This window comes from Delphinus delphis, chromosome 10, assembly GCF_949987515.2.
Source record: "Delphinus delphis chromosome 10, mDelDel1.2, whole genome shotgun sequence".
In the NCBI taxonomy this organism is placed as follows: Eukaryota; Metazoa; Chordata; class Mammalia; order Artiodactyla; family Delphinidae; genus Delphinus; species Delphinus delphis.
The window spans coordinates 95,968,678-95,983,386 of NC_082692.2; the positions used below are offsets into that span (position 1 = coordinate 95,968,678).

General features: G+C 50.1%; 3 protein-coding genes across 4 annotated transcripts in view; 1 reads left to right on the forward strand and 2 right to left on the reverse strand.

Annotated features, from left to right (window-relative positions):
- The window catches only part of SSUH2 (ssu-2 homolog), a 66,128-nt gene extending 59,832 nt beyond the window's left edge, over positions 1–6,296 (reverse strand). Inside the window, exons 1-2 of the mRNA XM_060022955.1 lie at positions 6,194–6,296; positions 2,760–2,867 (exon numbers count right to left, since the gene is read on the reverse strand). Of these exons, the coding sequence (XP_059878938.1) occupies positions 2,760–2,867; positions 6,194–6,269 (184 nt within the window). The 5' untranslated portion in view covers positions 6,270–6,296. The remainder of the gene's footprint in view (positions 1–2,759; positions 2,868–6,193) is intronic.
- Positions 1–14,709, forward strand: part of CAV3 (caveolin 3) — a 28,907-nt gene that overhangs the window by 1,688 nt on the left and 12,510 nt on the right. The window contains exons 2-3 of one of the 2 annotated variants that reach the window (XR_009520908.1): positions 2,351–2,484; positions 3,973–4,732. Coding sequence is in view for 1 of the 2 variants with exons in the window: in XM_060022962.1 (XP_059878945.1) it covers positions 14,205–14,318 (114 nt within the window). In the remaining variant the exon portion in view is untranslated. Of the gene's footprint in view, positions 1–2,350; positions 2,485–3,972; positions 4,733–14,188; positions 14,319–14,709 lie in introns of those variants that run through there. The other variant, XM_060022962.1, reaches the window with a different exon arrangement.
- OXTR (oxytocin receptor) overlaps positions 2,788–14,709 on the reverse strand; it is a 44,565-nt gene continuing 32,643 nt past the window's right edge. The window contains exon 3 of the mRNA XM_060022960.1: positions 2,788–2,867. The gene's annotated coding sequence lies outside the window, so the exon portion shown is untranslated. The remainder of the gene's footprint in view (positions 2,868–14,709) is intronic.

Consider the following 14,709-nt stretch of genomic DNA (forward strand, 5'->3'; position numbering starts at 1 on the left):
AACTGCTAAGTTCAAATATTGCTAGTGGCGGAGTATTTTGGAAAATAATTTGGAAACATATCTTGAGACAGAAAATTATTGATACCTTGTGACCGAATGATCACACTCCATGGAGTTTTTGCTAAAAGAATCCAAAAGTGGAAGGTCCAAAGATGCTAGTACAACAACGAGAAGTTTAAAAGCAATCGAAACGTCCACAGTATGGAAATAGGACAACAAATAACAACGTGTTCACCTAATGGAATATTCTGGAGCCATTTAAGATGACAATTGCGAGGACTGTGTAACAACTTAGAAAATACTTTTAATATACCTAGTGTGCAAAAAGAAAGATATACATTTGACCCTTAAGCAACATGGTTTGAATGGTGTGAGTCCACTTTCACACAGACTTTTTTTCAATAGCAAATATGATCCGAGGAATCCTATACAGAGGAATGCATAGACTGAGGGTATAAATTATACTCAGATTTTCAACTGTGCAGAGGGTTGGCTCCCCTGACCCCCGTGTTATTCAAGGGTCAACTGTATAGAGGTAGGGTTACAATTATGGAAAATTTCTATTTCTAGGGATACAAAAATAAAATAGGTTCAGAATAATGAAAAGTGCTCTTAACTCAGTAGGGTCATGGGAAGTGGCTGATTTTCAGTGCCAGTTTCCTCATCTAGGAATTTCAGCAGCCTCTCTCTGCCTTCCCCTCCCCCTCCCCCAAATAAGGAGGGAGGCCTCTGGCCAGCACCGCTCACACCCCACGTGCTTCTGTCTTCAAGCCCAGTTTCCCAACACACCCTGCTTCCCTCTCCCCACACTGTTCTGGTCAATAAGGGACTCAGGCTTTCAGCACCCAGAGGTTGGTTCAAAAGAAAGAGAAACCACCAGAGCCCCCAGCAGGGAGGAAGCCTGGAAGCCACGAGGTGACACACACTCTCTGAGTTTCCAGTTTATAAAGCAGCTCTGAAGTTCTGATCTCCCCCAAGACTCACCAGAATTCCCTGGGAGGAGGTACAATCGGAGGATATCATTTGAGTTAGAAACTGAGGCTCAGAGAGGTGAACCACCCTTTCCAGGGTTTCACAGCTTGTCAGTGGCACAGATGGCAGAACCCAGGCCTGAGGACTCCAAAGCCCATGTTCTGTTGGCTAAATAGGGAGGTTACTGGCAGAAGCTCAGCTGCCCTTGAAACCTTCATAGCAAGAAGAAATTTTGCTTCACCAGAAACCTCCCAAGAGAAAGAACACTGGTTGTCCAGAGGTTCCTGAACTTGAGCTTGTGTCAGGATCACGTGGAAGGCATCTGAATACGGATCACTGGGCCCATGCTGGTCTGGGGTGAAGCCCAAGAACTCGCATGTCTGACAAGCTTCCAAGGGATGCTCACGCTGCGGGTCCACAGACCACACCTGGAGAACCACTGGTCTGGAAGTCTCGATACGGGCTTGAGATTAGAGGTGTATTTGGGGCAGCAGAGGAGAAACGGTCTCCATAAAAACCAAGGAGAAAAATGCATCCTTCTGCTCCCACGAGGGAAGTGAAATGAGAAAAGAAGATGGGAGGGAGGCTGTGGGTCTGAGACATAACCTCGCTTGCAACTCCACCACCAACTTCCAATAGAGCCACCGGAACCACGCGTGCTCAGTGTTAGTGGTTTAGTGCGTTGGAGGGTATGGAAATTGAGGGGGTGAGTGACTGAGTGTCGTGTGGGAATAGGGGTGAGACACACGGCCAAAGACAGCCAGATGGACAGGCTGGCTGTCTGGATTCCAGCCACCTGGAAATTAGGGGAAGGGCTTTCAACATCCGAGGCTGTGGTATCAGAGGACAAAACTCCTGTGGACAGAGCCAGCTGACATATAAATCTGCTGAACTCATGATGGGGCTGGCCTATTGTGGCCTCTATCATGCGCCGGCATGAGATTCCTGTCGTGCATTTATGAATGTGATATGAATGCAATGGTCTCATTCAGTGGCTGCACCCCTCCAAGGTGGGGGAGGAGCCTGGGCATGGCGACATGAGGATGCAGAAACCGGGCGATCACCCTGAATCACAGCGGCTGGCGTGAAACCCAAGATCCTACCACCAGAGATTAATGCCTTCACGGAAGGCTCTGGCATCTTCCAGAATACTCTGCTAAAATGTCCTTGGAAAGTTGACTCACCCGGTTAGCTCAACAAATATTTACAGAGTTTCAGGCAGATGCCGGGCGATATAAAACCTTTAGACAGTCATGAGCTAATGCTTTAGTGGGTGTTAATTGGCAACCAGCCCGTCTCGTTTTCAGGTAAAATGGTCAGCAGACTGGGGCGGGAGGGCGGTGAGAAGCAACCTGGTGACTTGGGATTTACATTCCAGGTGTCAGCAGGCCGACGCTGTTATTATGATCAGGGCACCTATCAGAGCAGCCAGCGTGCTCCAGGGCAGTCCATGGGCTCCTGACTCATCCCAAGTGTCAAGCCGGAGGATGGAGGAGTGTATCAGCGGAAAGGGTGGGTGAGAGACAAATTGGGAGTTTGGGATTAACATATACACACTACTATATTTAAAACAGATAACCAACCAGGACCTACTGTATAGCACAGGGAACTCGACTCAACACTCTGGTAACCTATATGGGAAAAGAATCTGAAAACGAATGGATACATGTAGATGTATAACTGAATCACTTTGCTCTACACCTGAAACTAACACAACATCGTTAATCAACTATACTCCAATATAAAATCAAAATTTAAAAAAAAGAAAAAGAAAAGAAAATGCTCACTCTGACAAGCGCTCCAGAGAAGTGCATGTAGGATGAACTCCAAGGTGGTGGTGGCGGATTGGGGTGGGTTCTTCTGGAAGCCCACCCAAGACATCCCAGAGGCCTCCACTGTGAAAGAAAGCACGTTTGCAATCAGTTTGAGAGTAGTTCTGTATGTCTCATTGTGCTTAAAGGAATTCAGAAGCCAACCTATAACCCCGAGGGAAGAGCTCTAGGCTTGGAGTCACGAGCCCCAGGTTAGAATGTGGGCTCTGCCACCTATGGGTTGTGAAAACTCAGCTAAGTCATTTCCCCTTTTGAGCCTTATTTTCCTCACTCATGAGAGAAGCGCTCACACCTACATCCTAGTCTCTGAGAGGCCACGGAGAACAGTGGTTAGAGGCCGTGACTCTAGAGCCCGGCTGCTGGGATTCAAACAGTAGCTCTGACACGTACAAGCTGTGTGACTTCTGGCAGGTTACCTAACTTCTCTGTGCCTCCACTGCCTCCTCTGTAAAATGAGGCTAATTATCATTTCTAACAAGATTCCTTGTAAGAATTAAACAAGATAATATGTGTAAAGCACCTAGAACAACTTCTGGTATTTACTGAGGGCTACGTAAGTGTTTGTTTCAAAAGCGGTCAAATAGGATATTTAATTGTCAAACCCATCACCTGCCACTACCTATGGAAGGGAAGGGTGGCGATTTCTGAAGGGAATTTGCTGCAGGTGCAGGTACCATGGGATCCTTTCCAAGCCCAGTGCGGGGAGCCTGGGAGAACCATTTGGGTATGCTCAGGAAGGCTAGCAGGATGAGCACAGACAACCCCTCCCTGGATGATCTCTGCTGAGCTGCAGAAGCTCAAAGGCCACCCTGAGCATTAATGGAGTTCTCCGTGGCACCTGAGGGGAGGTCCCAGAACTTTGGGTGGTATGCAAGGACAGGCCTGGTGCTGGCCCCTCAGAGAAGCCTAAGGTGTGAGCTGGCAGAAACACCCTACAATAGCAAAGCAAGAACAGCCTGCATGCATGGTGGGCCCAGGGCTCTGGACTGAGTTGTGTCCCCCACCCTCAAATTCATATGTTGAAATCCTAACCCCCAATGTGACTATTTCAAGTAAGGATGCAATAAAGGTTAAATGAGGTCATAAGGGTGGGGCCCTGCTCTAAGAGAACCAGTGTCCTTTTAAGAGGAGACACCAGAGAGCTCACTCTCTCACTTCTCTATATAAGGACACAGGAAGAAGGCGGCTGTCTGCAAGCCAGGAAGAGAGCCCTCACCTGAAACCAAAACAGCCAGCACCTTGATCTTGGACTTACAGTCTCCATAACTATGAGAAATAAATGTCTGTTGTTAAACCACCCAGTCTATGGCATTGTGTTACGGCAGCCCAAGCGAAGGCACCCAGGATGCCTGCATGTCCCCAGGTACCCAGGGGACTCTGGAGGGCTGCCTCCAAAGTGCAAAGTGCACACCCCAAGGGGTGTATGCCGGGGCAGGACCAAAGGCAAGGCAAGGAGTGCAGCTGGTGAGACCAGGTCAGAGGCCCCTACCAAGCATTCTGCAGAGAAAGCATAGGTTAGGGATCTGCCATTTGTCCACCCAGAGGGACAGCTATATATAGCACTAGAAGGGGCATGGGCATCACCTGGGCGCTTCCTCAGTGAAAGGAGCCACTAACATCTCCCAGGTGTCTCTGATATTGCCTGGTATTGCTGGATGCCAGCCCACCTACCTCCATCCCCAAATTTCTGGGACTCACCTGAGGAAATCTGACCTATGTCCCCCAAAATGTTACCATCAACCAACACCCGGGCTCTGCAGGGCTGGTTGTTGTTATGGTTGTTTAAAGTTTAACTCCAGACACCCACTGGCCACTGCTGCTGCTCTATCCCATGTCTCTCCCCAGCCCCAGGCTCACCCACCAGAGTCTCCCTCCCCAGAGTTTGATACGCACACAGCTCCGACACAGTGTGCAGCCTCCCATGCTGCTGACCATGTTGGTGTCAGCCCCACCCATCAGGACATCTCCCCAGCACCTCCCCTCCTGGCTGCAGCCCCAAGGCAAGCCTCATGATCTCCCCACCCACAAGAGGGATTGACTCATTAAGGTGAAGGTCTAGAAGGAGCTCACACAATCAGACCCAGGATCTCCTATGTCACACTCCAAGCCAGGACCCTCCAACCCACTTGCAGAAATAGTCCCAGAATCCATGCGTAGCATCTCTGCAGAGGCGGCTCCCCACTCTCCACCAAAAGTCCATCTTCAGTTGCAAACCATAGGTTATCCTATTCTCTTTCAAAGCACCCTGTAACTAGAGGGAAAGCTTTGACATCACCGAGTTCAAATCAGCACCACCACTCAGCAGCTGTGTGACCTCGGGCACATTACTGCACCTCTCTGAACCTCAGTAGCTCCCACCTTCTGAGTTATGATGGAGATCCAATGAGAACTAACAAATGTTACCCCTCCCTCCGTTTGGAAAAGCATTACTACTATTGATTAGCAGTAACAATAACTAATATATCAAGCTCTCTCCATGTACAAGGCACTACGGTGCTTTTCCATGCCTTAATTCATATGTTCACTCGCTTAATCCTAGGAGTTAGAAAACACAATTACGCCATTTTACAGAGGAGCCAACTGAGACATGGTGAGATTAAGTAACTTGCCTGAAGTCACTCTGGGTATGTAGCAGAGCCAGGATGAACCTGAATTTATACAGCCCAATTTATATCTCCTCTTCTCAAAAACACACATCTCAAGATTTCCTGTGCTTGATATTAAATGTCAATTCAAAACTACTCGGAAGCCAGGTGAAAGCTGCTCAGATATCTTGACTCAGCTGTGACATGAGTCATTCTGTGCGCATAACAAGAGCCACTACTAACAGCTTCCGGAACTACGTAAAGCCTTGATTTGCTGTCAGCTGCTTCCCTCCTGGTGGAGCAGACATTCAGCTTGACTGGAGCTGGACCCTCATTCACAATCCTCCCCTTCTGTCCATGGAAAGCCAGCCCAGAGATGCCAGGGTCCTAGACCTGTGTACATCACATTAACATTTTTAACAAAGTTTTTTTTCTATCATCTGTGAAAATTCATTCGCAGAATTTTCTGGCTGAGCATTTCTGCTCTTCTTCTCTCCCCAGACATGAATCTGCGTGGTACTACTTCCATTTATTCGCTCAACAAATATCTAGACAGCTCCTGCTGGGTGCCAGGCGCTATGCTCCAAACAGTTAAATTCAAAACAACAACTTATTCCCAGTTCCTATTCATTTCCCATGAATCAATTTCTCAGTTAATTCCTTAGAATCTACGTTCAGAAACCTTGAAAGTCCTGTAGGCTCCACAACTCCAGGTAACCTGACTTGATTAAAAGAAAGATTGTCCTGTTCCAACCCCTTTAGATAAATCCACCCCCCAACCCCCCCCGACCATCCCCAACACACCCGTCCCGGGCAGCGTACGTGCATGTGTACCAGGCCACTGCTTCCCCTCCACACTTCTCTCCCTCTCTGGCTCCATCCTCCTCTCTGAGTTTGCAAGCTCTCTCCCCCCATCTCCCTGGGTCTCCTGCCCCACCTCCAGAGCCGCTTTCTCCTCAGCACCGCTCCAGGGCAAGATGCCGAGTCCCTCCCTCCAGTGTGTATTTTGCCCCCAACACCAAGCAGTTCTGCAACCCCAGCTGGGTGTCCGACAATTCAACTGGGCTTCTGATCAACTGGCTATAGACCGGAGGTCCCCACGACCCCATCCTCGCGTTTGGTTAATTGGCTAGAGCGGCTCACAGAACTCAAAGAAACATTTTACTTACTAGATTACCAGGTTTTTGGTTTATTATAAAGAGAGAGAACTCAGGAACAGCCAGATGGAAGAGGTGCACAGGGCAAGGCACGGGGGAAAGGGGGCACGTGGGCTTCCATGCCTTCTCTGGGGCACCTCTCTCCTGGGACCTCCCCGCGTTCAACAACCCGGAAGCTCTCCCAGCTCCACTCTTTGGGTTTTTATGGAGGCATCATTACACAGGCATGACTGACCATCACTGGCCACTGACCACTGCTCAATGCTCCCCTCCAGGGAGGCCGGGCTGTGGGATTACGCCAAGAAGGGGGACAAAGGCCACATATGTATTTGTTATTATACATCACAGCGTCACGCTGTGCTGTGTGCCCCTTTCCCACATCCCAGCCACCGCCTTCTTCCCCAGCTTCGTTGGCTCCAGGAACCAACCAGATGAACCACTCTTTGCCTGGTCCACTAAATGGGATAACACTGAGGTCTATAGAAAGGACGTCCCATTTTCCCAAATTAGACTAGCTCTGCCTATGCTACGGTACACAAACTGTGGATGGAAATATGCACGTTGCCTAAAAGTTCTCCTTACAAGCCCATGCCAGCACCGTAGCACATGAAAATGAAATACTATAGGGCCATCCTCACATGACTGAGCGAAACAAAGCCCTTGTCTACCTGAACACAGTCAGGCCAGTCTCTAACCTCAAAAGTTCTATTCCAGTAAGAATGGCTTTTATTTACCTGGCAGAAGTGCCAAGTTCATCAGATAAATGCAATCTAATGAATCCGTCTCCTTGGCTGCCTCAGTTTAATGATCCTATTAAATGTCCCCAAATGTTTTTTCCAGGGGTGATCAAGGACATTTTTTTTTTTAACACTCCATTAAACTTCTGACAGTCATTTCCCAAACAGCCTATTATCTCTGTCTCCTTTGAGCCAGTCAAGGTTAAATTTTAAGCCAGAGTTTACCAAGCTCATAGCGGATGGGACATTTTATTTCACGTTGGATCCTCAGCAACTAACCCTGCGCTTCTAATGCTGACACCGGCCACTTGCTCCGTAACTCCTGAAGCCTGTCTTCCTAATTTCCAATCTATCAAGATCCTTTCTCACTGTAAACATACATTGTATCTGAGTTTTGAAAAAGTTTATACTGTTTCCCGTAAACGACCAGCCACAGCTAAGCAATTTCACAAGAATGCTGGCCTTTCGTCCTCGGGCAGCTGCCCTTCTTATCTGCAAGAGCCGTTTTAGCCCACATCATTTTAATACTGAACTCGGCCACTTCCTCCAAAGCCCACGATAACAGGCACGTTGGGACATGTGAGGCTTTATAAAGACAGTGAGGGGTCACAGGGGAAATCACACAGCCGACAGCACTCACCCCCAAATCCCCACCACAGACCCCTTCTCTCCCCCAGTCTCTCTCCCTGGCCCCAGTCACCAGGGGGCCCCATGGCCTTGTCCTCTCCCTCCCCACTGCCAGACTGCTGGTTATGAAACTGGGAACCACTGACCTCAGTGTTCATAGCAGCACTATTTACAACAGCCAAGGTATGGAAGCCACCTAAGTGTCCATCAACAGATGAATGGATGAAGAAGATGTGATATATATATATATATATATATACACACACACACACACACACACACACATATACATACAATGGAATACTACGCAGCCATAAAAAAGAACAAACTTTTGCCATTTGCGGCAACATGGATAGACTTGGAGGGCATTATGCTAAGTGAAATAAGGCAGACAGAGAAAGACAAATACTGTATGATATCACTTGTTTGTGGGACCTAAAACATATAACAAACTAGTGAATATAACAAAAAAGAAGCAGACTCACAGATACAGAGAACAAACTAGTGGTTATGAGTGGGGAGGGGGGAGGGGCAGTATGAAGTGGGGGACTGAGAGGCACAAACTACTCGGTATAAGAGAGGCTTGAGGATATATTGTACATGGGGAATAGAGCCAATATTTTGTAATAACTGTAAATGGAAAGTAACCTTTAAAAACTGTATAAAAATTTAAAATAATAAAATAAAAATAAAGATTAAACGTATGTTAAAAAATAAAATAAAACTGGGAATCACTGAGAGAAGAGCTCTAAAAAATGACTGGTGCCAGGTTCTAACCTAGAGATACTGACATAACTGGTCTGGGTGTGCTCTGGGCATTGATTCTTCACAGCCCAGGACTATAGCCCCAGACCGCGTCCACTCAGCCCCTCCTCACTTAGCCTGAGCCATTCAGCTCCATCCTCAAGCTTGAACACCCGCCTCCTCTGTGAGGCAGTGGGGCCCGTGAGCTCCAGTTTTCACAGTCCCCACCACCCCCTATCAAACCCCACACTGAAGCTGAGCTTCCCTTGGGTAATCATTAATGTTTGCCCCATTAGTTTCCCTACAGCTAAAAAAGAAAAGGGTGTGTTTCTTGTCCCCAGGTCTTATCAAAAGAGAGATGTCCACCAAAGCCCTGCGTTTTTTCCACCTGGCCTGCTTTGCTCACTTCTCTTGAGGACATTTAAGTCTGGGACCCTGGTGTTGTCCTCGTTTCATCCTATTATCACCATTCCTATGTTCTAGGGGAGAAAACTAAGGCTCAGACTCATACAACTGGTAGATCCTCTCAGATCAACTTGACTCAGAAGCCCAGGATCTTAAGATCTACAGGATTCTGCCATCTCTGGATGAGCTGTCTTGGTACACCACCCTACTCTATCCCCAGAGAGCTCTGGCTGTTGGAAAGTCCCTCCTTATGTAGAGTCCCAAATCTGCTTTTCATCTGCAAATATTAACATGCATATAAAAAAAGAGGGACGGCAGGAGAGTCTCATATAAAAAAGAGGCAGGGAAGCAGAGTCTGGGAGCTAGATGCATTTTGGCTGACGGGTAGGTTCTGCTCAGCTCGGGGCCAGCTGAGCCTCTGCTGTCTGGAAAGACTGCCCTGGGCTGGGGGGCCCAGAATGCCCATAGAGCCAGATGCTGAGGGCTCCAGAGGGATCTAGGTGCTCATACGCTAACAGGCGAGAAGCAAAGCGTTCCAGGAGACCAGAGTGTGGGGTTGGAGGGGGGCACTGGGTGGAGGCAGCACAGAGGGGAGGAGAGGGCCTGGCACACAGGCTCTGATTTGGAGCCAAGGTTGAAGGGATGCAGGGGCTCAAAATCAAGGAACACGTGGGGCTTCTAGAAGCTAGAAAAGGCAAAAAAAAGGACATTCTCCCCTATGGCCTCCAAAAGGGATATTGGCCAGCTGACCCCTTGATGTTAGGAATTCTGACCCCCAGAACGGTAAGAGAGAAATTTCTGTGTTATTTTAAAATAAGTTGTGGTCATTTGTTACAGCAGCAAAAAGAAAGTAATACAGTTAAAGGTTCGGGTCCTTCTACCCCACTAGTTGCCTAGGGCTGCCGCAGCAAAGTACCACAAACAGAATGGCTTACACAGCAGAAGTTTATTGTCTCACAGTTCTGGACTCTACAAGTCTGAGATCAATGTGCCTGCAAGGCCACATTCCCGCTGAGGGCACAGGGGAGGATCTGTTCCAGGCCACTCTCCCAGCTTCTGCTAGGTCCTTGGCTTGTAGCAACATAACTCGTAGCTTCACATCACATCCTCCCTGTGTGCACATCTGTTCCTGTGCCCATATTTCCTTTGTATGAGGACACAGTCCTTCAGGATGGGGGCCCACCCTAACGGGCTTATCTTACCCTGATCATCTGCAAAGACTATTTCTAAATAAGGTCACATTCACAGGTACTGGGGGTGATGCCTTCCACATCTTTCAGGGGGGGCACAGCTCAACCCATACACAATATTACTCCTAAAAGCTGCCCTGCTTTAAAAGAAAACCCGGGGCAGGAGGGCAATGATTCCTTCCCGGCGAAAACAAGCCGTCCTCACTTCCTCCAGCTGCTCTGCCGAGCCCACAGCAATGGCCCAGGAGCAGAGGCCGGATGCTCAGGTAGAGTGTCCACCCTCAGCTCCCTGCAAGTTCATCACACTCCGCGGGGTCTGCAGTGCTGCGGGGCCTCCCGCATCCCCTACCAGGCAGCAAACTCCTCCAGGCGGGGACCACGTGGATCCCCACCCCCCACAGCCCCCAGGACCCGCCGCCTGCTGCCACGTGCCGCTTTAGGCCGGACCCTGCATTGGTCACTGGCTTTTCGTGTCTACCTCTCACGGGAACTGTGCAGTCGGCTCCGGCTCCTGGGCTCTTCCCCGCTGCGTCCTCAGCACTGGCCATGAGCCAACACACCCAGTAAACGTTTGCTGAGATAGCGGGTCACTCATCTGCGGTCACCATCCACTGGGCACAGCCACCCCAGCACCAAGTCGCTCCGTGTTGAACGAAGAAATGGCCCCAGGAAAGCTCCCCTAGATACAGAGGAGCTGAGCTGGCCCGGTTTTAAACGCTGTCCATGAGGTGGGGGCATTCTCTGAATCACCAGGGCTTGCCATGCAGCTCGCTTCCCAAGCTCAGGTGGAAATTACGGCGGGGTGGATTCTTTCCGGAGCAGAGACCTGATCCTATAGGAGACAAAGCAGAGATGGGGCGAGCAGAGGGTCTCTCTCTCTCATCTTAGCCCCTTGTGATGTTCCAGATGGAAACATCTTCAGGGCATCCAGTCAATGGAACATCAGAGGGGCTCTGGACCAGCCACCACACAGCTCCAAGGCAGATGCAGAAATCCCTGCCTGCAGAATCCCCTCTGGACAGCAGGCCTCTCTATTAATGAAGCCACAAGGCCCAAGGCCGAAGCTCCGGCTGCTCTAGGGTATCAGGGCCTGCTCTGGGTCCGAAAGAAAACGGTGACTGCTGTTCCCACCACGTGCACGCAAACCCTCCCCCAGAGCCGCTCCAGAGTGGTTTCTGAACAGCGCTGTCACTGCTGGTCCTTGAGGCCGGCAAAGGTTCATCTCTTTTCTCTCACCTGGAAGCCAGGTGGGCATCACCTGAGCAACGGCAGGGGCCAGTCTCCCTTATTTTGGTAACTACCCTTGCAAAGGAACAGGGCGGCTTATTTTTATAAATAAAGTTTCACACAAACATGCTCCTTGATTTACGTACTGTCTGTGGCTGCTTCCAGGCTTCGCATTGCAGAGTTGAATCAGTGTGACAGAGACTGTATGACCCACAGAGCCTGAAACCCGGGTCAACTTCCTGGAAACGCAACCCACAGGATCCCAGCTTCGAAGATGCCACGAGCTCGGTTTAATGTTCCGCTGCCACCACCTTGAAATTAGGAATCTCTTTTTAACGAGGGGCGCTGCATTTTTGTTTTTCACCGGATCCTGTAAATTCTGTAGCCAGTCCTGCCTAAGTGTTTACTAGCCGGCCCCGAAGTCTGCCCAGCTCTCTACTTTTCCAATCCTTGACTCCCTTTCACTCTCTGACTTAACAAGTCTGACCTCGCGAAGCTCAGCCCTTTCTGGAGCAGCCTATCAGCTGAGAGTCAGTTCTTCCTTAAGAGTAACCCTCCCAGCTATCACTATCAAGAGAGCCTACAACGAGCCAGGCACTGGGCTGAATGAAGCCAGAGTGCGGCAGTGTGCCACTTATGTACCCGTCCTTGGGACCACCCAGGACAAGTCTCATTCCTTAAGTCTTCAGGGACTTAAGTAAAGTTCATCTGTTTCTCCCTGCTGAGCCTTCTCTTCTCCAATCCAAAATTGTTCTGTTTCTCATTAAGACATGTTTCAAGCTCTTACACCATCTTACTCACCCTCTCTAGATATCATCTAGTTTCCCAAGGCCCCAAACAAGGCTCCAAGTGTAGTCTGACCAGTGCAGAGTTTGGTAGCTTGGTCACCTCCATTATTCTAGACGATATATCTCTAATAATGCATCCTGAAATCACACTGCCCTTTTTGGAAATGATTCCAAAAAATCCCCAAGATCTCTGGCAGGAGAATAGCAGAACAGAAAGATGGAGGGCTGGTGCCTGATGACGTCATGCAGCCACCACCATAGTTCTGAACTACCTATTTGTGTTATGTGAGAGAGAGAAAAAAAAAGCCCCTAACTTGGACAAGCCACTACTATTTCACATCTTTATTATAAGTAGCCAAGTATAGTTACTGAAAGAGCCTTTATCACCTCCAGCTTTTCGATTAGTCTTCCTGCCTCAAACCTCACACAGCTCCAATCAAATCAGCTCCAATCAGCTTCCTCACATGCAAATCTACTGAAGACCCTCTGCTGTTTTGAAGTCTTCAATGGCTTCCCAGCACTTCTAGATAAAATCTATACTCTTTAGTATGACATTTGAGATCCTTCACACCCAGGCCAGAGTCAAGACTTATCCCCTGCCTCACCCCCAGACAGCATGTGCTTGAGCCACTACACAATTCTTAGCATTCTGGCTCCTACCAGCCCTCTGACACCTGAAATGTTCCATGTGGTGAACTCCTGCTTGTCTTTCAACACCTTACTCTAAAGCTACCTCCTCCAGGAAGCCTTCCCTGATGTTCTCAGAGTAAGTCATTGCCTCCTACGGACTTCTCAGGCAAGTTCTTTGTAACATAACTCTGATGCAGCACTTGCCACACAGTATTACAATTCCTTATTTTCTGATCATTCTGTCCCCCTAGGCTGTGGGCTCCCCCAGGCAGGGAGGGACCTAACCTGATGGGTCTGTTTATCCCTAGCTGTTGGCAAATCCTAAAGAGATGAGTCTGTCAGTGATGAATGGATGCACAGACCCTGGAGACTCAGAGTCGTCACCCTTCATGCGGCGGGGGCCTTGGGTGATGGCTGACCTGGAAGAGGACGCAGGGAAGCTAAGCAGATACCTAAGAGAGGGCAACCCCACCGATGCCCGTGCTGTATCTGGGGCCCATGGATATCTGGGAAGCTGTCACTAAGCTGTCCCTGGGGACAGGGTGAAGGGTGGCAGAAACGTGGACTCCAGGTCCCCTCCACGTGGTATCAAAAGGCAGAGGAGGGTGGTCTGCGTCCGGTCTCAGCCCCAGACCTACCCCACACCACAGTCCATCAACCCCTCCGGGGAAAACCCTAGAAGTGGGAAAACCTCAGCCCTGCTTCAGGCCATCAAACAGCAGGGCAGGTACCAACTGCTCCAACGAGAATCCCCACCAGAGAGCATTTCCGTTCTGAAGCATTTTCTCCCACGAGCTCACCTCCTCCTTTCCACGAGGGTAGGCAGAGCCCCGATCGTTATTATTATGGCCCCATTTTACAGGTGGGGACATGATAGCCCAGAGAGGCGAGGTGTGCCCAAGCTCACACACCCAGCAAGAGGTTGAGCTGGGGGCTGAGCCCACCTCCTTCCCACAGGAGCCCAAACGCAAATACCAGGGTCCCACAGCAGCAGCCAACCGCGGGGGCACCAGGAGACACCAGGCCCTTGGCTCGCGCATGAGGCCCAGCGCCCGTGCAGCCCCCTTTAAGGAGCGCTGGGCCTTCCTGCAGGTCTCCAGTCTTAATTTTAGCTTGGAGGCCTGCCACCGGAGCCTTCAGCCAGCAGCAGGCTGAAGTTATGCGGGACAGCTGTCAGCCGGCACGCTGGGTGGGGCCTATTTAGCCACCAGCGGCACAAGTCTGGGGACACTGTTGTCCCTGCCCTGGGTCTTTTCAGCCCCGCTGGCCACACGGCTCCGATCTCCTCTCGCAGGTCACCCAGCTCCACGATGATGGCCGAGGAGCACACAGACCTGGAGGCCCAGATCGTCAAGGACATTCACTTCAAGGAGATCGACCTGGTGAACCGGGACCCCAAGAACATTAACGAGGACATAGTGAAGGTAGGCTCGAGGGCCTGCCCCGGCGCCCCCCGCCTGGAGGGTGTCAGGTTGGGTGCTGGAAGGGGCAGGCTCTGCTCCCGCGCGATCGGCTTCCCTGAAAAGAGACCTGTTCCTCTGTCTTCTCCAAATCCCACCCACCCACCCCCGTCCCGCAAACCAGCTTGTACCCCCAAAGAGCCTTTAGTGTCAACAAGAGCAAAGAATCAGCTGCACATACAGGACCATCGACCGGGGCGGGGCAGGCGAGTCGCAAAGGAAACTTTACAACTCTGTAGCTCTTCCCGTGTGCTCTTGGCCCTCGGCTGGGGACAGACGAGGCGGCCAAGTTGGGCCCTTTCCATGCCAGGGGCATTTTGCGGTCTCCACAGTGGGTGTGGGGTTAATCCCCAGA